At 39.5% G+C, this 24,298-nt stretch overlaps 1 protein-coding gene across 1 annotated transcript; it reads right to left on the bottom strand.

Moving 5' to 3' along the window:
• Positions 1-672: 672 nt before the first annotated feature.
• Positions 673-23,057, bottom strand: AGBL3 (AGBL carboxypeptidase 3). The gene is made up of 13 exons (XM_054987751.1): positions 22,992-23,057; positions 19,240-19,300; positions 18,395-18,577; positions 14,087-14,194; positions 13,176-13,323; positions 9,494-10,276; positions 8,784-8,949; positions 6,774-6,900; positions 5,450-5,547; positions 5,259-5,347; positions 4,869-4,917; positions 1,416-1,484; positions 673-804 (listed from the first exon to the last, which is right to left on the bottom strand). The coding sequence occupies exons 1-13, from the start codon at positions 23,055-23,057 to the stop codon at positions 673-675; spliced, it is 2,079 nt and encodes a 692-aa protein (XP_054843726.1).
• Between the last annotated feature and the right edge of the window lie 1,241 nt (positions 23,058-24,298).

The following is a 24,298-nucleotide window of genomic DNA, read 5'->3' as shown; positions in this document are numbered from 1 at the left end:
GCAAAGTTTAGAGTTGGGATGTATTCAGTACAAATACTTTAATGTAAGACTATCATTCTGACACCACAATATAGCAATAATACGAGAAAAGTTAAAATATTTGTTTAACAACTTCAATTATACTCTGCCTTTCTTGCACAGATTCAAGGTGGAGTACAAAATTAAAACATTAATAAAACGCTACAGTAAATATGATAAAAGCTAACAACAAATACAATCAAAATTACACAGAAATTTTCCATTAACATTAAAACTACAAAAAATTCTCTTTGTAAAAAAGCCCTCTAGAATAATTCAGTTTTATACATTCCTCACAATGACAGTAGTATGGGAGCCTTCCTGATCTCAGCAGGCAGGCCATTCTACCAGGAAGGGGCCATAACAGAGAATGCTCAGGTTCAGGCAGCTATTGAAAATAAGATTGTTTTAACCAGAATTAAATACACAATCCTTATATGCTTCACTATTTTTCAAAAATATTACAAAGCACATATGTCTTTCTAAGCTTTCTAAGTTTCATTATCAGAGTTCGTTAACTGTTCTCAATATAGCATTTCCAAATGTACAAGTCCAACTTTACCTATGGTTGCTACTAACACACAACAGTATACAAAAGAAAGAAAGAAATGGACACTGACAGCATTGTCCAATTATGTCGCACAATTTATTCTATCAAGGAGACCACCAAACCTTATTAGCACTGGGGGTTCTGGGGAAAGGCTCTATACTTGACTTGGAAATTTCATACTTTGTTTTTTGTATTTTTTGCAGCTCGATCAGTTTTAATTTCTGAAAAACCTGAGCCTGGGGAGAAAAAGAAACATGTAACACTTATTTTTCTTTCATATAGGCAGAGCTGTATAGCAGGATGACATACGAGTTTTAAAGTTACATAAATTTAATTCCAAATATTTACAGATGCCGATTCCAATCTACAGACATGGCCCTACATGTGCACGTACATCTCTACGTGCATCAAATGATGCATTGAGCCTATTGAATAAGGTCTAGATGACAATGGCATTGCAGATGAGCATTCTCTCACGGATTTTCTGGATTAGAGAGACTATCTTTTATAACTAGAAAAAGCAGAGAACAAACAGAACATACAACATAGCAGGGTTCCAAACAGCACTTTTCCTCAACTTTCTATCAAGAATACAATGAAAACATCTGATGATCTGAATGCTGACAGAGGGAGTCAATAATAAACATTTAAAGGGGGTGGCTAAAAAAAGTCCAACATTTGGAAAAACTGTCACTTCAATATGGGAATCCTGAGGTGGGGGGAGGGGGGGAAGCATAACAGGAAATTTGGCTGAACAGTTATTGCCCTATAGCTAATCATGCATCTGTATGATCCAGTTTCAGTAATGATAGACCTCTACTTGTGACAATACTTTTAAAATCCTTACATTTTTAATTAGCTGTTCTTGGTTCTTAGACATTCTTTGAGAAGAGTCCTCAGGTTTTTTGGCTTCATTCTAAGTAGAAAGAAAAACATATATAAGGGAATCATTATAGTGAAGGGGGAAATGAATGTTTCAAAATGAACTCAAGGTATTTCAGGACTGTACTAGAATCTTCCAGATCTTGATTCCCTTTTATATTTTGACAACAGAATTAACCATGCAGAACATATTCTTTCTAGACCAGGAATATGCCTTATTCCAATATATGCTAGATTTCCTTGGTTCAGTCAGTAATTTTACTCATAATGAGAAGATACAGGGGAGGAAAGGGGAATTCTCAAGCCCAAATACCATTTCCGATCTCACAGTGCATAAAGCCTTTGAGAGCCAAGTAATGAGTAATCTTAAATCCACCAGATGAACAGAACTTGTGGCTGAACACCTGCCCCCTTCTTCTTTTTTTTGCTGAAAATGCCAGAAGCATGATCCTCTGTCTCTTGGCCTGTAGCCCTGTGTGAACTACACAAGAAGAACCAGCTCCAGCCAGGGACAACTTTAAAAATCCCTCACCTGCTGAAGAGTACACAAAGCGCATGTCTGTATATTGTTTAAATTGTGTATGTGTGTGCATGCATTTTATATATAAGCTACTTTGAGTCCCCAGTGTGGAAGAAAAGCAGGATATATATATATTTATGTAATTAACAAACATCATTTGATTTTGGTACATTTTCATGGCAGTGGCAAAATAGCCAGGCTAACCATCAGTGGGAGGGCTTCTAGTGTCCCTTCCCCACTGGCAGACCTGATGACACCTGGTTTTTTGGCCACTGTATGACATAGAGTGTTGGACCGGATGAGCCATTGGCCTGATCCAACATGGCTTCTCTTATGTTCTTATCCTGAAAAATCATCCTGAAGTAACAGCTATATATGTTTAACCAACCAATTTTGTTGACAGTATTAGACATAATACAAAAATACTAGCCAGGATAGTGAAAATGAGACCCCAAAGGAAAAAAAAATGATCTACCATTAGTTCATGTGATTGTTTAGAAAATCTCTTTCCCGATGATTCCAGAAAAGAACTCCTGTCCTTCTTTGTTTTGAGATACTTCTTTCTTGATTTTACCTAGCAAAAAAATAAAAGCCCCACAAAAATAAAGGCTTATAGCTGGTTTTTAAGATTTTCGCAATTTAGTTTTACTGAAAGCTTTAAAATTAAAACTAAAACTACTGAAAGCTTTAAAATTAAAAAATTAAAGGAGGAACAAAATGTAACAAGAAACATGCTCCTACTGGATTGTTTCAGCAGAGTTTAATCTGTCATGTTAAATTGCTTACGTTTTGTTTCAGCATTGTTTCTGCTCTGTATTGGATTTCTGCCTCCTTTCAAATTTTTGCAGTCTATACCCTATTGTATTGTTTATTGAATGTCCCTGCTTTTGATTGTGTTGTCTTACACCGTTTAATCTGCCTTGAGCCTCACTGAGAAAGGCAGACAATACATACATACATACATACATACATACATACATACATACATACATACATACATACATACATACATACATACATAAGGGGCTTTTAAACATCTTTTTCCTCTTGAAAATCCAGAGTTAATTTCCTCTGTGTTTATGATTAGCCACTAACTGTAGGTATGTCATGTCTAATGCATCCAATATTAACCCTTACATCTGTCAGCTATTGACAAGATGTGGCTGCATGAATAGGAATGGGAGGCAAGGCCTCTGCCATTATATAATAATTTCTTGTTTCATAATAATGTCTTGTTTCAACAGGCTTAGACTGGAGTAACTCTGCTTAGGATTTCACTGAAAGTTTGGTTCTGCCACTTGCTTTTCTCCATGTTGTTTTGAGGTGCCCTACTGAGGGAACATGCCCATGGTCGCATGGCCCAGCATTTGACTCATTTTCTTGTTTTTGTGGTGTAAGGCCTGAGGGACAGAAGTAGGGGTTAATTCAGCAAAATGATTTTGCCAGTTAAATGGTGTTTCTTAGGCTTCATTGCTCTTGTAAATCCAAACCCCACAGGAGCACCTTTACCTTTAAAAATTTCACCAAAGGGAGAATTTTATCAGGTGTGGTTACTACCTCAAAAAAGGGTTAATTTTTCTTTGAGTGCAAATACTTGAAGGTACAGGAGACTTCTTAGGATCTCCATCTGGTAAACTTTTGACCCTTCGGCTTCCTTCAATCTACCTAAACAAGGACACCTATCAGAATCAGATTATTTATTTAACTGATATTAAACAATAAGCTTTCAAAGTGTGAATTTTCCTGCACAGATCTGCAAAATAAAATGGCAACTTGTCAAAAATTATTCTGTGTTTTGTGTCTGTAGCTAATTACTGTACTATGGACTTTATAGTTATTGAGGGTTCTTCAATTTTTGACCTAAGCAATATACACAAGGAAAGAGGTTTAAAAGAAAAGCTGCTGAACTGTCTTAAGGTTTGAAAAATCTCTACAACCCACAGGTCTCTGCCAAAAACACTGACTGTAATCAAGACCATATCATTTTCATATATTGCTACCATTCATTTCTACAGTGAACTTTTTTGTACATTGCTGTTAAGGAAACAATTTACAAGTAAAAAACAACCAAGGGATTTTGACCCTTTCTGCACTAGTTAATTTTGCTGGTTCATCCCCCAAACTGCATTGATTTATTTACAACCCTCCATACCCTATTAGTAGTGGGTCCAGTTTTTTTGCGGCTTTCCCCCGGATTTTCTGGGAGCATTTCCCCCCCTGACTTTTTTAAAAGGCCATTTTCCAGTCAGAGCTTTCCCCATGCATAATCTTTATGCCAGCTTTTAGTGTGTTCAGCCCTCTTCTGCTCCTCTCTCACCCCCTGCCAGCCCACTTCTTTGTGATTGGCCACTCTCATCTATCCAGCTATTCCCTCCTTTTCATTCCTCCCTCTCCCTCTCCCCTGCTCCTCTACCCTTTCCCTCTTCTTTATTTTTCTCCAGCATTGGATAAATGTAGCAAGTGTGCAGGAGGTGCTGGATTCCCCAAAGTTTTTCATTGCTTTAATTACTTCCATTTTTTCCACATTTGTAGGAGTTGGAATATTGTATTGGGGAAAGAACAGAGCCAAAATCAGCCAATCAGATAAACTAAGATGAGGCCAAGAGTGTTCCAGAGATTCATTGATTTAGTATGTGCAAAAAGAACAAAAAAATTTAAAGGGCCAGCATGGACGCCACCAATAACACCATTGGTGACGACAGCAACAGCACTCTTCAATTCTGATTTATTTGAGTACAGAGCATAATAAATAAAGCAACACTACACCACCATTACATGGAAAAGGTGCAGAGGGGCCAAGCCGATTGCATTGGTTTCAGTTTGACTTTTTGAAAAATGAACAGTAAGTCTGGAGTGCAGAAGAGGGATTCTATCTACTGATGGGAATTTATACCATACCTGGCTTTCTAATTTAACTGGAGACTCATTGGAGTCTGAAGTGTCAGAACTGCAAAAAACAAGATAATGACATTATTTATTTATTTATTTACATAAATTGTATGACACCTCTCTAGACCTGCTTGAGGTAGCTCACAATAACAAAACAAAACCAAGCATACAATTAAAAACAATAAAACAATCCAAGTCAATAATAAAAAATGTATTAATAAAAATGACCAATAAAAGTATGACATGGCATAAAAGCACATCAAACAGAGCAGTCTCAAATGTTACAATGTATCAATGCTCTGCTTGGACTGAATACACACATGGAAAATAGTATTGCTTCAGAGAACCTCACTTTATGATGGGATAAAATTATAAGAATATATGAAGAGTTCTATTTACCTGGAGTCTTTGTCTAATGTGTCATTCACAGGGTCAGCTGAATTCTCTTGTTTCACCATTTCCTCCAGTTCTTTCAGACATTCATCATACTAGGGAAAGTCATACAGTTAGCAATAAATTCCAATGCCTCACTGCTCCTAAGTGATAACAAATCTGTCCTTTTGTTTAAGGGTAGGATAAACTTTTCCTACCTTATTCTTGTTTTCATCACAGAACTCTAACAGCGATTCACAGAAACGATATCCTATGGATTCCAAATCCTTTGTATTAAAGTGGGTATAACTGTTGCCTGAGACATGAAGGGAAACATTAGCAAAGAAATATCTGTTCTACTCAATGCCAGTAAATATTATATTCACTATATGATAATGGGAAAATTGTATTTCTGACTAATGCTCCACATAATTAAAATTCTTTTGCTAGCAAAATACTCTATGCTGCTTCTAAATTCTTGCTGAAGGCTCCTCTCAGAAATTTGGACCAGCAGCTTTCACAAGAAATGTCAGCAAAAGATTATTTTCTCTTTCTGTATCCCCAAAGTGCAGAGACTGAAGAAATTGCACCTGTTACAAACTAAAGGACTTAACTACACTGCACACTTAAAATGATTTTAAATCACTTTAACATCATGGCTCTTCTCAAAAGGTTCTGGGAACTGCAGAGAACTCTCTGTTAAAGAACCCTAGCACATCTGCCCTCAGAGTGACAGTTCTTGAGGAATTACTATTAAGGTAGGCTGCATAGGCACGGTAGTTTATATCATGGATTATATACATGCATCAACAAACATACGTGGTATTCAAAGCACAAATAAAGTTGGATCCTATGAACAGTAAGTAGAAGCTACTTATGATGGAGTACACTTTTCCCTACTATTAGCAGCTCCCTAAGATTCCCCAAAAGCCAAAACTTGGGATAAAGAGAGGTTTGTGGACTAAATGGCAAGAAGCATACATGGGCTGCAATGAAGAGGGAGAAACTGGGTAAAATCACCATTTCCTCATCTTGTTCCAACGGAAAGCCATGCTTCCTCCACTTGTTAAAGGAATGGGGGGGGGGGAATTTTGTTCAGTTCAAGTCCTTCACCGTGTATCCCCCATGCCTTGTAGAATTTTATTTATGAGGCTCCCTTAACTTCCAGCACTGGCTTTTCAGGAGCCCTGGGAAGCTGCTGAGGGAAGGGGAAGGCAGGAAAACCTCCTCCTCCTCATAGTTCTTAAACTGTGGTTCATAGGATCCAACTCACCATGTTCTACGGACATTAGCCAGGATTTGATTAATCTGTACAGACATGATTGCTTTAGGTTTAACTGCTACATTTGATATTTTTACAATCTCTTTTGCTAAGTATATACACATCTGTAATGGCATCATTTCAACAGCCCATCCTGTTTAGCGTTATTTCTAACAAACACAACAAATTTATATCATATTCAACTGAATCAGCAACAGCAGCTCAGAAGACCTCAATTGATGACTCAGTATTTCTGGAGAAAAAATATATATCCGCTTTACCCAGTTTAGAACCACAGAAGGTAACTTCCAAGGTATAGCTATTGCTGATGCCCAACTTCCACATCACTACTCGACCTGTTCCTTCTTTCCCTTTCTGTATCTTGAAACTGCAATCTGGGAATGAAAACTTACAAAGAAACGTGTTTGATCAATTCTGTGCTTTTTCAACCCTAAGCAGTATTTCTTTCTAGTAAGAGCCAAACTATACATTTCAATAGACAAAGATTTTGCCCCAAATGACCCTTTCATGTCACATTCTCCCTGCATTTGCAGTCTGACTTGTCTATGACATGGCATCATGACACCATACCTGTTCCACATCACTGGCTGTTGCTGATATGTGTATGTGTGGGAGAGGGAAATGCATGTCATAACAATGTCATATCATGAATAGGCGAGACTACACATTATATAGAGAGAGGAAGGGAATGAGAACGAAGATAAACATACAGTTTGGTTCTGAGACGGGGAGGAAAATGGAAGTGTTCCATATTTTTACGAGCTTTTAAAAAGGTAAAATGTGCAGTATAAATAAAAGAATGCTAAGCCACTTATACTGTGACCATACATAATCATGATGGGTAAACAGCTATAACTTATAGTAAAAACTATGGCTACTACTTATGACAGTGATACTCATTCAGTGGTTTGGGAGCCACATGTGGCTCTTTGGCATGCTGCCTATTGCTCTGCTGAGCTCTGTTTCCAAATATGGCACCCTCTCCATGTTCCAAGAAAGTGAGCACAGCCATTGGGTTATGGCTGGTGTGCAGTTCCCCTCTTCAAATGCTGGAAGGACTGGAGAATGTGTAAGTTGCACATCTCCATAAGTTGTGGCTTTGTTATAGGGATGGAAGTAAAAAGCCCATCCTCTCCAGTAAGTCCCTCCCTCCTCTGCAGCCTCTGCCCACTCAACTCACAATAAATTTCCACTGGAGTACACTGTATGGAAGATATGTGCGCATTATATACAGCCAAAACTGATAAGTCATGATCAAGTCATACTTGCTAACGTAACATGATTGTTTAACCGAAATTAACTCCAAGTAAATTTAACTGTATTTGCTCATCCCATGCTACTGGCCTTCTCCTTTTCCTCTTCTTCTACGGTTGCCCTGTCTACTGAAATGCTAGGCTAAGTCCACACAGGGGAGTGAAAACAGGCCACTGTAGTGGCAGAAGCAGCAAGCTGAGTGGAAACTGACAACTGATCGAGTCACATCCAAACAAATTAGCTGCCTCTTCAGTTGTATCGTAGACTAACACCATTAAGCATGAAATGGTTTCCTTATAAGAAGTATGATGTCACCAGTCTCTGTATCAGGCATCTGACGAAGAGAACTTGATTCTCGAAAGCTTATGCTAAAATAAAATTGGTTAGTCTTAAAGGTGCTACTGGACTCTTTTTGATTTTGCTACCACAGACTAACACGGCTAACTTCTCTGCATCGATGTCACATGAGACACATATTCAAATGAAGGCCTCAATCAACAATTGGGAAAAAACGTTTTATGATGCTGACACTGTGGCAACTCAAATTCTGAAAGCCACCAAATTAGCCTCTAGCTCTACAGAAGAATACCAACAGTACAACCCCAAGAACAATTTTCTAGGAGTAAGCCCCAATGAATAGACCAGAATAGGATTGAGAGTAGACTTGTTTAACAATTGCTCTCTTAAGGTATCACCCAGTTCTTGTAAAGAATTTGTTTTTCTTGCTGAATATCACCATCCCCTCTCATGATGAGCTACTATTGTTAGCAGTCATGCAACACTGTGAGAGCTGTTTAATATGAGTCAGAAACTCAGGTGCACACGTATGCTCCTGAACAGGCTTTCTAGGGAGACCCCCTACTATGTTTCTATGCCATAGTATGCTAACCCAGCGTGGGTAGCATGATTTTTAGAACACCAAAATTACTGAGAAATTTGATCAATGATTTAGCAAACTTTGAATGACTGATACAGATTTCTACTAACGTAATAAATAAAATTAAAGGTTGTCTTACTTTATCTGGACAATTTTTGCTCATAATGAAAGGAAAAATGCGGTGGTGTAAGCTTGCCCCTTCTTCTTGCTGCTCCCTTTTTTCACAGCCATACATGAAGACATTCTCTTTCCTGCTATGACCATGAAGGTCACAATACAGGAGAACATTGCGCTCTTCCATTATTCTTGGAGAAGGGAGAAAACGTTTACACATGAACAACTTTGCTTACTGTAATTCAGATTCTCCAGGCTACTTCCTTTTTGTATTACAGCAGTAATTGTAGGAAACAACTACTGGAGCTATTCCAGATGTTCAGAGACCCAATGCAGGTGGCATATTCAGCTTGAGAACAATTCTCAGTAAGGTATCCCACAGTGGCAGGGCAAACTGCCACTATTGGCCACCCATTAACCTTCTCAAGGCAGCATGAAAATGCTGCCTCTCCGATCACTGACACTTGGACTATCATCATATACAAACATGATAGAAGAAGGAGGACAATTCAGTTTGGAAAGAAAATCCCCACTTGTTACTGGAGGCTGAGCTTTTTGTTCTATATGAGAGTATTAAAGCTTCACAAGTATTAAAAAAGTACAGAAGGCAATAATCCCTGAAGTAACATCAGTAAATAAAATGGAACATGGTGAACACTGGACACACATATATGGCCCCCAGAAAACAAACAGTAGCTATACTAAGAGAGAGGAGAGATGGTGTTACCTTTTTACCTTTTGATCATGGTCCGGGTGTACCAAACAGAAGGGAAAGATTCCTTGAGATCAGATCTGTAGTTGCGATTCAAATCCCTACCAGCTAAAGAGCAGCGGTAATTGCCAACAATGACACCATCAGGATTTAACATGGGCACCACCTTGAAAACAAAGGTGTTCCGGAGCAACTGGGCATTGTTTGAATCCCCCAGAATATAATCCAGAAATCCTTTCATCATCCAGGAGCTGTTTGTTTCACCTGGGTGCACCCTCGCAGTCAAAATCACTGCAGCTTTGCGTTTTTCTTCCTTGAAATCTTGCAGAGGGTTGGTGATGGTTAAAACATAGACTATATTTCTTGCTAGGGACTGGCACAAGATGCGGATCTTGCAGAACTTGGACCTCTTTGGGTCTCTGGCAATAGTTGACAGGTAGTCTTGCAGGTTGCTGTAAGTATAAGGATAGCAATGGGCAAAGTAGCAGGTATCTCGATCATGAGGGAACTGGAATGTCCACGTGAGAGAAAAATACTGGCGGCCATCCTGACTGAGATTATTTTTGTAATACTTGATTGCATCTCCTGTCCTTTGCCACCCCACTTTGTGGATCTTTGCTTCTGCCTCTGAATACAGCAGTGGGCGCATGCCACGATTGTACAAACTTGTCGGTTTGGTGAAGTTGACAATGGTGAAACGATAGGGCATTCCTGCTTGTGTGTTGGTAACCTGGAAGTAGTACCACTGAGTGTGCTTATTCGTATAGAGGTCAGTGCGTAAGGTCAGCTGATACTCAAAATCACTACTGTATGAAGAAAGGATAAAAAATAGTTTTAGGTGGGTAGCCGTGTTAGTCTGCAGTAGAACAGAAGGATTTGATTCCTGTAGCACCTCAGAGTCCAACAAGATTTTCAGGGTGTAAATTTTTTAGAGTCAGAGCTCCCTTCTTCAGGGAGCCTGTCTGAAGAAGGGAGCTCTGACTCTCGAAAGCTTATACCCTGAAAATCTTATTGGTCTCTAAGGTGCCACTGGACTCAAATCCTGGAGGAAAAAAATGTTTAATCTGGATTACACAACTGGAAATTCGTACACTGTCATATTTAACTTTTATGTCCCTTATTTCAAATCCTGTTTTAAACCCAAATTTCTGTCACCTTTTGTGTACAGATTCTGTAGCAAGTAACTTCCCTTTTCCAATTCATTTGGAAATTGTTTATTGGTATATTTATATTTTAAAGTAGACTGCAATTTTGTAGTGACCGCAGATCTCATTTTCGGCTGTCTTGAGAGGACGCAGTGGTATAATTAGGTTAAGTTATCCTCTGTAAAGGGTGAATATCTTCTTGAAACAGATAATAAAGGCCAGGACATTGTTTACAAGGATTTTGGGATAAAATATGGACATCTTTGTCAATACTATTTAGATAATTGCCTAAAACATCCAATATGGTGTAGAGGTTAGAGGTTTGGACTGAACCTGTGAGACTAAAGTTCAAAACTCCTTGCTGTGAAACTTAATGGATGGGCCTTGGTTCCAGTCATTCTCCCCAGTCTATTTTTACTTTCACAGACTTGTTGTGAAAATTACATAAAAGCAGGAATATATGTTATCCTGAATTCCTTGACGGAATGGTATGATAAAAATATACCAAATAAATAAAAACACTGATTGCTTCAAACAGACAAACCATTTTAAGATAGCAACTGGGATGACTAAGATCCATAGTTCTTTATAACGTGCCTCAGTTCACACAAAAAAATTGATCTAACCTTCCTCCAAAACTCATTCCTTTGACCATCAGAGCAATTCTTGGGTTTCTTTATTGTTGCACTGCCAAATCTTCTTAAACACTTAACTGAGTCAGCAAATCACAAGATATTGTCGAAGGCTTTCACGGCCGGAGAACGATGGTTGTTGTGGGTTTTCCGGGCTGTATTGCCGTGGTCTTGGCATTGTAGTTCCTGACATTTCGCCAGCAGCTGTGGCTGGCATCTTCAGAGGTCTTTTGGTGCTACACCTCTGAAGATGCCAGCCACAGCTGCTGGTGAAACGTCAGGAACTACAATGCCAAGACCACGGCAATACAGCCCGGAAAACCCACAACAACCAAATCACAAGATAAACACTAAAATCTCAGTAGCAACACAAGGTACACAAGGAATGCCTTTTGCACTCTTACTGGAACCCAATCCTTAGCCCTACTACTAGAGCAGAATCAACTGTACATTTACTGATCTTGTCCAAGGAGCTCAGTGCAACAAATATATTGGCTTTTCTATGGCTACGCCTGCCTTTGCTGCCTTTGGACAGTATTAGTGTCATCAAGAGATTAAAGACTACATATCATTTTGGCTTCAACAGAGACTGAGTTTCTTATTACAATCTCTAAAGTTCTACAGGATCCACTTTTGGGAAATTTTGATCTGTGGAAATAAAATGTGTTAAATCTTCCAACCCACTTCAAGAGAAGTACCTGAAGGTGCTTCATGCAGTTCCATATGAGGAAATAAGCAATTCTGGGCAGGGTTAGTATCTGAATGGGAGAATGATTGAAAACTCTATGCAAGGAAGGGTGGGTACAAATAAAAACTACAAATACTTCTGCAAGTATACCTAAGTATCTGAATCACACTGTGTTCTAAAGCTACTATTCAAAACCTAACTGAAATAGAGCTCCACCGGGAAAGTTAACTCACACCCAGTGCTTTTTTTCTAAAAAAAAAACGTTTAGGGGTATTCTCAGTTGGAGTTGGTTTAGCAGGAATTCCAACATTTTAAATTTTTACTTTCTCCTGCTAAATTCACAAAATGTTTAGGGGTATGTGTACACCTGTGTACCCCCAGAAAAAAAGCACTGCTCACACCAACAGAACCACAAGGGTCTACGGGGATAGTAGTATATCTAGTATAATGAATTTTAATCCTTTTCAAAATGCTAAGTGCTAAATACTTGCAATATTAATCTAGTAAATGAGCCATTACATAATCAATTTACACAGAAGTCATAAATGAGCCACTGAATAGTTAAGTACAAAAATGCAGTCCGTCCATATGAAAAATCATGGTAAATAGTTCGTTCGCAGAAACTCCAATCTCTCTGGTGAAAAGAACTTAGTTTTGTTTGTTTCTTCTTCTACACAGGTATGTACAGATGTTCATTCTTCAACAAGGTGACCCTCCACGCGTCGCTTGTTAAGCAGAAAAGCACAAAGGCTGAAGAGCACAAATGCTGATAATTACTTCCAGTATACAGCTGGACAGGTGTATTGCCAGCGTGATTCCCAATTCCTGTTTCGTGTTGCCATGTCTTATGGCATTGTTCCATCTGAGCAGATCAGGTGTTGAGCAACTACACTTTGTGTGACCAACAGTTTATGTGATCTCCTTTATTCAAAGAATACAGCTGGTGAGCAAGTGAGAGATTGGAGTTTCTGCAAACGAACTATTTACCATGGTTTTTCATATGGACTGACTGCATTTTTGTACTTAACTATTCAGTGGCTCATTTATGACTTCTGTGTAAATTGATTATGTAATGGCTCATTTACTAGATTAATATTGCATGTATTTAGCACTTTGCACTTTGAAAAGGATTAAAATTCTTTATATTAGATATATTACTATTCAAAACCTGTCAAAATGCTGCTCAATGCCAGAATGAAATGTGAAAGAAATCAGTAACCAGTTTTAATGATCTACCTACATTTTGACCACCTTTTGCAGATTCCCACTTTCAAATCGTGCTTCAAAAATTAAAGTATTGTCCCAGTCTTCCCATGATTGAGGGAGCACCTGCTTGGAAGGAAAGCTCCCCCCTATTCGAGAATACATAAAGCTGGAATCCTTGTTAGCTAATGAAAGGAACACAATATACAATTATTGTTGTGAATGACTGTACATCTGAAAAATATTCTTTATAAAGAGGCTATGCAGATGTCTTCTTTTCTGAGGCAAAGCATACATTTGGAAATAAAGTGCGATAAATTACATCTTTCAATTCTCAGTTTCCTTATATATGATTAGTATCTTAAAAGAAGCACTGAAAAAAGAAACATGCATATGTTTATGATAAGTGTATCAATAGGTATTTCAGTATAATTCTTAAGATCAGTGAAACTCCAGCTGTATCCTATCACTCTACTCCGTCTGGAGGAAGACTCCTTAACCTGGAGGAAGGCTTCAAACTTTGCAGAGAAGAGTGATAGAATATATGCCACTATCAGTTATCATTTGTCTAATAAAGTGCATGAATAGAATTAGTAGGAACTGATGCAACTTTAGCAGTCAATTAACTCTAATCAGACTTCTGAAATCTGACCTTGTAGGCCACGTACAGACAATACAACACCTTCTTAAACATTTTTTTAAAGCCTACCTTTAACTGTGTTGTTTTAACAGATGGAGGCTGTGTGGAGTATGTTCAACTTGCAGCACACTTTGAAAATGGGCTTTCCAGTGCTGTAGGTGCCAGTGAGGGAGAAGGGCACATATTGGGGAAACGGAATTTTTAAAAATCAGAATGAGGCCTTTGGATGCTAAAGTCTGAGAACAGGAGCCCTATCTTATGAAAACTCCTTTTGTTTGTATGCAATCTATAGTAAACAGTGCTCAGACCTTCATCTGCTAGATATACAACAGCACCCTCTCCAGGATCTGGGCAGAGTGGCTCAGTTTCCAGACCTGTTGGGATATATAATGGCTCTGGTTCAGAGGGAATCCAGTCTGAAAAAGAATACATTCATTTTTAAGTTAGAGATGTTAATTCTTTTATTAAAAATTATTTACTTCGTTTTCAGCAAAATAGTATATTGTCATTTATAAAGAACCATCAACAAATGCGCTGGAGATTAAAAGGCAAAATCAAGCAAAGTAATAATGCAGTCTGAAGGAAAAGCAAAATAGCAGCATCTTGCTGCCAAGAAAGCCAATGGAAAATACAGAGGTCAGTCAGGAACAATTAATAAATGGAAATAATTGGGTTATGTTGGCAGTCTGGTTTATCTTCAGTAATGTAACAGGGAATTGTTTTCTTTAAAGTGTATGGTTGACTTTCTGCAATGTTCATTATCAGCAACACTATTATGTTATCAAGAGATCCTTAAGTCTAACAAGCCACTTCTATACAAGATGGAAGCTTCTTCCTTTCCCACTGTGCTATAAGGAGACTATGTTAATTGTAAGAGGTAGATCCTAAAAAAGCATTAATGGATTGAATTCATGGAAGGGATTTTTGCAGCCTGATCCTTTCACTTGTCCCCCCCACCCCACCCCAGCTTCTTTTGAGGGTACTGGATATCCTTAGGAATGGTGAGAGATGCAGTGGTGAGGAAACTGCAGCCAGAATGGGGCACTGGCAGAAATCGTTCCTCCTCAATTTCTTGTACAGATTGCAGAAGAGTTTGCGCATCCTCTGCCATTCCTGTTTGGTCTGCATATCCTCAGGAAGTGCAAAGATGATCCAGTGGGAAAGGAAGAAAACCTTTTCAATGAACATGTTATATTTAGGACCCATTCCATATCTCAGTATTTTACATCAGGTAAATGATACTGAACTCATTTTCCCCTCCCCAACTGCTTCCTCATTCCCCCATCCCCAGCAGCCTATCCCAATGAAAATTCTGGCTGAGTTATGCAGTACCAACCAGACCCAGCCCAGTAGTGTGGAGGTAAACTCATAAGGACTTGCAGGAGGCACCTCATTTTCTCCTGTATCTTCCTCCTCACTCTATTTTCTCTTTTCTTCCTCCTGGCAGCTCACCTTTTCATGCTTCCTTTCCTTCCAACCCACCCTCCACCCTTTTATCTCCCCCCCCAACTTCAGCTATATTTATTAATTTACTTCATTTATACCCTATCTTTCTCAACAATGTCCCTCAAAGTAGCTTATATCATTCTCCTTTCCTCTATTTTATCCTAACAACAATCACATGAGGGAGATTAGACTGACTCTGTGTGAACAGCCTGTGGTCACCCAGTGAACTTCCATAACAGAGTGGGGATTCAGAACTGGGTCTCCCCGACTGTATTCTGAAATTATAACCACGATACCACACTGGCTTCCATTGGGTGGCTGCTGTTGAGCAGCAGCAAGCAGCCATGCCTGGGTGATTCATGTCAGTCAGGTGGGTATCAAGTTGCCCAGTGGTTTGTCAGAGTTGACCTCGATGAGTCTTCTGTCAAAAGCCAAAAGAGCCTTAGAAACGGTCCTGTCCCCTCCTCCTGACTTTTACTGACAAACCAAGGCTTAAAGGCTGGCAATGCTATTCTGCTTGCTTAGCAACACCCACAATAGCCACTTTCTTAAAGGTATATGTACAGCTTCTATTATTTGGGGGGCTTAAACCCTCTCCTTTCTCTTTTAGTTTTCAGATTTTTTTCCTGCAAATTTGGAGCATTTTTCAAGTTTGTAGAAAGATCTGTTTTGTATGTCATTGGCTCCAGTCACTGGATTTATCCACATATTTGGCCATGCTGAGAATTAGATATATTGATCTGCTAGCTAGGTTATTCATTGGGTTAACTTCATCATGCTAACTTCACTGGGTGCTAATTTGTTTTCAAGCACAATTCAACATACTGGTTCTTACCTTTAAAGTGTGGGACTAGGTGACTTGAAGAATAGCCTTCTCCCACATCAGATCAGCAACTCAAGCCCTATTCTCTGTGCCCTCAGTTTCTGAAGCAAGGCGGATGGTGCAAGAGAGGGCTTTTTCTGTGGTGGCTCCTTGACTTCAGAATATTCTCCTCTCAGAATTTTGCGTGGCAGCTAGTTTTCTACCTTTCAGGCTTGAAGTAGTTTGCTATCTTTTAGGCTTCTTTCTATTTACCCTGACTTTTTGTTAAGTGTTTTCTGTTAATATGTTGCTGAAGCTGTTTTATATTCCTGTTGTGTATACCTTTTTTCAGATGTAATTTTTAAAATATCAGGCAAAGTGTTTTTGCCAGAAGGTGTCAGCATGGAGCCATGTCAGGGAAAAAGACAAGAACCTAAACAATAATTTTTGCTGAATCCTAGGATTCTACCTGACATCTCAAATAAAATTTAGTTTCCTCACAGCAGTTATTATCTTAATAGACTGAAAATGTGATCTCTTCATATGAAAGTTTGTAAGGAACAAATTTTCTTTTTACATGTCATTCTGATAACACACTCATTTCACTTTATACTGGACATTCTTTGTCCAGTTATAAATATTCAAAGCATCCTCAGATTTTGATTATAAGCTATCCAGTTGGGGGTCCACAGGGAGTCATGGGGGAGGAGAAAGGAAAATAAACAATACAGAAATCCTCCCTTCCAAATCTCTTCATCTAGAATACTATAAACCATTATGATGATGATTTGCTTCATTTATATTCTGCCTTTCTCACTGGGACTCAAGGCAGATTACAAATACAATAAGGTTATTAAGTCAATCAATATGTGAAATACATAGTATGATAAAAATCTGAATCTAACAGTAAAGATTCCTGTTCAAACAGAATAATGCAGTGGGTCTGGGCAGATTACAGTTCTGAGAAAGTCAGACAACAATCAACAAAGTAGAGTACAAAATACGATAAAACCATTCAGTCTCACAGCAAATTGTCTTCATAAAACAAAAAAAAAAAGTGGAGCTGGGATTAAAGAATTGTTGTGTAAGGCAACAAAACAATCTAGAAAAAGTTTCTCCCATATAGAAGTCACCTCCTGTCCTGACTTGATCCATTATACTATATTTCTGCTCTTTTTATAACAATGTCCTCCTTAAAAATTCTGTTTTGCACATTGTGCAGAATGATAGGAGTGTGGGAATCTTCCTGATAACCTCAGACAGGCTGTTCTACAATGTAGGAGCCACCAGAGAATGCACCTGAACCCTGCCATAACTATTTTCCTTTTTTTATTCAACTGATACTCAACCACCCTCAATACTGCATGCCTACAGGGTGGCCATGAACATCAGGGTGATTTTTTTAGGGGGGTGCTTTTCAATTGATAAAATAATATTTATATTTCTTTATCCAAGAAGATCCAGTAGCATAATGGTTAGAATGCTGAACTAAGACCAAAAAGACGTATCTTTTCTCCTTCAAAAAGCAAGACTTGGCTAGTCAGTTTTGAATAACAAAACTGAGAAGAGGTTGAAGAGCTAAATTCCCTCTTTCCTTCTCTGTACAGGCCCAGTGCAAACTGAGGCCACACAAGTCTGCAATTTCCATTTAATCTACGGCTCAGAAACATCCTCTTCGCCTCAACTCTTTGAACCTTTGCTATTCAAGCTTCCTGGGAGGCCTCAGTTTCTCAGCCTAACTTCACATATGTTTTGTGAGAATAAAATGGAAAAGGCTGGTGGAGGTTAGGATAAAAAAGGTGATAGACAAAATATTTCCGTTATGTAGATTCCTTACTTTGTCTGAAGACGGGATTGTGCTCTTTGTTTACTTACTTATTAATTTTTTTATCTCCCCTTTCCTCCAAAGAGCTAAGGAAAGCATATATAGCCCCCCTTCTACCTTAATTCTTATACAAACCTGTGAGATAAGTTAGGTGAACTATTGGAGGAGTTGTACCCATGTTTTCCATTTCATAGTCCAACACTGGCTCTATTAGTTTTTACCAAGCAAGGAAAAATGAAGGGCACGCTTGTTTATTGTTTGTGATGATTAAAGATAGTCTTTGTTTCTAACAATGAAGGTAATACCATGTTCCTCCTTCAGTATCTCAAAATTACTTTGCAAAATGTAAATTTCTTTAAATATTACCAATTAATGACTTGATTAAAAGCAAGATGATTGATCAAGTAAATATTCATTAATAGGTTGCAGCTACATTTGGGGAGATAAGGATTATAAAAACACTTTGCAGTTGAAATTATTAGTAAGGCACTGCTTTGAGATCTACTAAAAGTGTCAACTCCGAACAAACTGTGTATTATTTACCAATATGTTCTATCTTCTGTCTGACAACTTCATACTGATGGGGCCAGCGTACTAGGTGCAGGTGTCCTGCAGATGACAGCCCATATAAATCTCGAGGTTCGCGAAGCCGTGGCACCCATCTTCCAGAATCGTACTCCAATAAAATCTGCGTGGTCCGTGGCAAAATGTGATCATAAAATGAATCTATGATATAAGGGATGAAAAAAGTAATTGATTTCTTGTACTCTGGAGTTTGTTAAATTACACTGCTAATTTATCTAATACAGTAATATATAATAATGTTTTATTGTGCTTTCTGGTTTCTTTGTACAACTGTTGCCAACATAGCATATAATCCAGTCTCACAGAATTAGAGACCAATAATATTTAATATTAAGAGTAATATTTATATCAGCCTGAAGTGCTACAAATGCAGAATTTGCTTTCAAAACACTTGATTTTTGACAGAATTAATCTTTCTTAATCTCTATAAGCTCTTTCAGGGCATGTCGGAAAAGAATTTGTCAGAGCTACAAATTTTCTTCAGAGCGTAACTCTGCCCATGCCACACCCACTGCCATACAGATGTGTGAACAAAGGAATTGTTTTGCACTAATGTGTATACTGATATCAGGAAACAGAAAGAAAATCCCAACGTTGGTTTTGATGGCATGATATCCTCATGTATAATACTGAACATAACTTGATTTGGCAAAAGGTATCATGCACACTAGAAAATTGACTTTCAGTGCAATCCTATAGTAAGTTACTCCAGTCTAAACCCATTGAAGTCAATGGACTTAGACCAAAGTAACTCTCCATAGGATTGCACTGTATGGCATGATAAAGAACAAAAATATTCGAACCTGTAAAAAATGCACACTGTTCAAGTTCTTCTGCTAAACTTGGGTCGAAGAGATCCTCATCCTGAAATAATGCAAAACAAAATGGAAAATAAGATCACTTGCTCTACTTGTAGTAAACTGAACACAAAGACAAGATATAGACATCATGGAACAATAACAGTGACTGCTATGATTTTAAAACAGAGCAATTTAAAAAAATTTTGCACTGTACTAGAACACAAATGAAAGAAGGAAGAAGAGGCTTATCACAAAAGAGGACACCATGCAAGCTTTACCATTTACCCAATTTTGATACTTTAAGCTGCCAATATATATAAAATCTCAATGTACATTTACTGGAAGTACTGGAAGGTAATTCAAGTAGGGAGTATTGCCTTCCTTTCAAACCAAATATTCTACAATGGGATGGACAGCAGACAACTTACTTTCCTCCCTGCATATAGATTTCAAAATCTCTTTATTTGGTGCAAGAAAACACATTAACTGCACAGAGCCCAATATCTTCATTGGCAAATATACTATATACTCATTTTTACACAGATAAAAATTGGCAGCACAATAAATAAAGCTAAGAATGTATATACTGCATAATTCAAAAAATGACTGTTTTGATGTGCTCTTCCTATGAAAGCCCGTAAGAACAAATAAAAGTGCCTTATGCTGTGAGACCATTGGTCTACCTAGCTCAATATTGTCTTTGCTGACTGGCAGCAGCTGTCCAGGGTCTGAAACAGAGAAAAGCCTTAACCATGGTAATACTTCCTCTGTGATATCATTTAAGTAGAGAGATTACATGGGGGAGGTTACCCCCCCCACCAGTTCTCTGAATGATGAGAAGTTCCAAGGTCAATGCTTAACTGGGCTGGTTTCCTTTGAAGAGTGTTTTGGTAGTATCTGCTTTTTCACAATGATATGAAGGATGGTTCATGCACACAAGCATTTTTCTCCCCATGTGTTTGTTTACAAGGTTCCACAGGTTCCTTTTTAAAGGAAAACAGGGTTGCACTTACCTGTAACTGTAGTTTATCAAGTGGTCTTCTGTGCAGGCACACATGGGATCTGTGCATGTGCAGGCCAGTTGCGGATGTTCCAAAAGCTCCTAGAGGCATAAAGCGCTCGCCTAGCCTTTTTGCGGGCTTTCCCCCCAGGTGCAGCTATAAAAGGCAGGGCAAGTGGCTCCTTCTCTCAGTTCTCTACAGCTGCCAGTGTAAAAGGAAGGTAAGAAAGCGCACACAGCGGGGAAAGAGTGAGAGATATGGGCCTGCACAGAAGACCACTCGATAAACAACATTTACAGGAAAGTGCAACCCTGTTTTCATTGTGGCATCTTCTGTGCAGCCCCACATAGGAGATTAATGAACTAACATACCCATGAGGTGGGTGTGAAGCTCTTTAATGGAAGAGACTCTTCTGGATCGTTTTGCCCACAGCTGCATCCCTTCTGGAGATTACATCAATAGCGTAATGCCTGATAAATGTGGATGGCATAGACCAGGTGGCCACCTTAAACAATTCCACTTGAGCTCTTACAGAGTGCACTCTTATGTGCAGGGCTCATTTGGGGGGGCAATGCGCTGTAACGCCGTTCCTGTAGATCTGAAAAGAGGTCACATAGGTTTTGGCCCTGCCCATGTGATTCCTTTTCCTCCCCGCTGCCTCCCCTCCAAAGGTGGGTAAGCTGCTTTAAATTCATTCTGCTGCTTTATTTTCATTCGTGACTTAAGAGTGAGTGAGTGAGTGTGTGCAAGCTGGGCTACTGGGGCTAGCTCTCCAAAGGAGGGCAAGCTGCTTTAAATTCATTCTGCTGCTTTATTTTCATTCTTGACTCGTGAGTGAGTGAGTGCAAGCTGGGCTACGGGGAATGGCTCTCCAAAGGACGATAAGCTGCTTTAAATTCATTCTGCTGCTTTATTTAGGTGCTGAACATGCTGGAGGAATCAAGGAGGACCATTCTGGGCACTGCAGTCCTTTATCTGTGGCATTATGATCAGAGTCTGTAGAGCCCTTCAGCGTTGACTCCCAAAGACCTCCTTTAAGTCACAACACCCTTTCATGGCACACTTTGGGTGTGAATTGCTTGCAGACCACACACCACAAGGTGTCATGGCTCTCGCCCAGGCAAAGAAGGCATTTGTTGTGCCCATCTGATTGGGCCATCTTCATCCCGTAACGGGAACACTTCTTGAACAGGGCCTTCAATGCCATGGAACTGAAGACCCTAACTTGCATACAGAGTGATGGAACAGAGGAGTAGAGATAAGACGCATCCTTCTTCTGCAGTGGCAAGAGAACTGAGGGAGGGAGGGAGCTGCTTGCTCTGCCTTTTACAGCCATGTCTGGGGGGAAAGAACATGAAAAGGCTAAGTAAGTGTCTTGCACCTCTAGGAGCTTTGGAATGTCCATGGCTAGCCTGCACAGATCCCATGTGGGACTGCACAGAAGACATGACAATGAATTAGGAATATCCCCAAACTGTATAAAAAGAGGGGCAACATCAACATTGACATGAAATTGTGTTTCGGTTTTTAAATATTCAAATCACTTTATTTTCAAGAAAGCAACATGAGTAAGTGAGAACATTACCTCAGGATTAGAAATACATTCAGTCCATGACTTGTGTTTGCACTCTTTATAGGGTTGCCAGCCATATGCTGGCAGCCACCAGTAGCTTCTTGGGGTGAGGCTTGGTGACATCATTCTGGTGAAGTATCCTGAAATGATGTCAAGGTGGTGTCACAGCAATGCTGCTTTTTCTCTCATTTTGTTCCTGCTGCTCCATTAATCAGCAGTAGGTGCCCAGAGATGAGAGATCTTCTGCCCTAAGGGAAGACCTGCCCTAGCAATATACTTCATTTGCTAGTCCACCGATTTCAATGGGCAGGGGAAAATTCCTCTTAATTCCCCTTCTCTGTCTGCAAATAATCAGCATACACACACACCCCATTAACTTTGTTGTTCTTCTCTCCATCATACAACCAGGCAGTATAGTAGTTTAGATGATAGCCTGGATGGAGGCATCATCTCATCCCATAGCACAAGGAATACTTACTGGCTGTGTTAAGCATCCTGATAAGCAGTGTTGCTAAGATTTTTCCTTTTCAGAATCCCACTAACTTATAGTCTAAGAATCAGCAGAAATGGGAAGATCCTGTTACCTGGAGGAATCCTGTATTTTGCAAATGAATCCAATGATATTGTCTTAACATGCTGCTATATAGTTTTTGTTTTTTAAAAATCTATTTTTTCCCAAGAAAAAAATGACAGAGAGTGCAGGAAGAAGAAAGGGACCCTCAAATCAACATTCACCACCAGGCCTCTCAGGGAGCAATTATATGGGGCATACTCTCAGGAAGCCCTGACCTGGATAGCCCAAGTGAGCCTGATCTCATCGGATCTTAGAAACTAAGCGAGGTCAACATTGATTAGTAACGGATGGGAGACCTCCAAAGAAGACCAGGGTTGTAGAAGCAGGCAATGGCAAGCCACCTCTGTTAGTATCTTGCCATGAAAACCCCACCAGGGGTCACCACAGGTCAGCTATGACTTGATAGCACTCTCTACCACCGCACTCTCAGGAAAGTTTTCTTAGGATTGCAGCATCTGATTATTAAAAATGGCTTATGTGTTAATGAATGTAAAGAAAAATATTAAAATGAACAGAAGGGTCTGGAATGAGGAGGGGGAAGTAGATACATATAAATAACATGTTTTATAGAGAGGGAATAATGTAAAAAAATGAAGAAAAAGCAAACCGAAGAGCAATCATCACTGGTTAATTCTTCTACTTGCTGCTTGTCCTTATTTGAATCTTCGGACATAATCTCTTGGAACCAGGCCCTTTATTTTTCCTCCACAGACTGGAAAAGATGAAAAATAATAATTTAAACATCATGTGTAACCTCAACCAGCAGCCATATTCACATGCAAAAAACAGAAGCTGTATCAGTAGTGGCTTGGGAACAGAAGTTTCATGAGACTTGTGGGAGCTTGTCTCAGGTCCTGTGACCCCCCCTTGGGATGCTAACCAGCTACACAAACCCAGATGATTTGCAGTCAGTCAAAAGAGCACACTGGAAACAGAATCTGGCCCCAGTTACAGGGCAAGCAACTGAGTTCAAAAACAAAAGGATCTTTTCTTTCCAGACTTGCAAAGGATGACAGAGAAAGTGGGGGATTGAAGTAAGCAAACTAACTGGGCAAAGCAGAGGAATTAGTGGTCCTGGGAATATTCTAAACAAGGTGAAAAAGTGGAGATTTCCCATGTGGAGAGTCTTGGTTTGATCAGTCAAGTGGATTTCTGGCAATTAATCAAAACATTCTGTATTAGATCATTATAAGGTCACCTCCAGGCTAGATTACTGTAACTCACTCTACGCTGGGCTACCCCTGGGCCTGATCCGGAAACTACAACTGGTCCAGAATGCGGCGGCACGGGTCCTGACTGGTATACCTTACCAGTCACACATCACACCTGTCCTGCGCCAGCTGCACTGGCTTCCAGTTGAATTCCGAATCAGGTTCAAAGTGTTGGTTCTTACCTTTAAAGCCGAGTGGGTTGGGACCGGCATATCTTCGGGACTGCCTCTCCCTGTACGTTCCCCGGAGATCGCTCCGATCAGCGAATAAATATTTACTTGTGGTCCCCGGCCCTAAGGAAGCCCGCCTCGCTTCAACCAGGGCCAGGGCCTTTTCAGTCCTGGCCCCAGCCTGGTGGAACGCTCTGTCAATGGAAACCCGGGCCCAGCGGGACATATTATCGTTCCGCCGGGCCTGTAAGACAGAGCTGTTCCGCCAGGCGTTTGGTGATTGAAGGGGGCGGTGCCATGTCGGCCTCCCACCTTTGGGGTGGGGAAGGTTCTCCCCACCACTGCACCTTGTTAATTTGTTTTATTATTTGTATATTGATTTTAGTTTTTGTTTTTATCAATTTTAACTGTTCACCGCCCAGAGCCCCTGGGGATGGGCGGTATATAAATTGAATAAATAAATAAATAAATAAATAAGGGCAAATCTAACTTGAGAAAGCCTTGCTTTGAGAAATGCTAATGTGACTAAGGAA

This window comes from Eublepharis macularius, chromosome 9 (assembly GCF_028583425.1).
Source record: "Eublepharis macularius isolate TG4126 chromosome 9, MPM_Emac_v1.0, whole genome shotgun sequence".
Taxonomy (NCBI): Eukaryota; Metazoa; Chordata; class Lepidosauria; order Squamata; family Eublepharidae; genus Eublepharis; species Eublepharis macularius.
The sequence above is the reverse complement of the archived record's forward strand: the minus strand, read 5'-3'. Positions and strand labels throughout refer to the sequence as shown.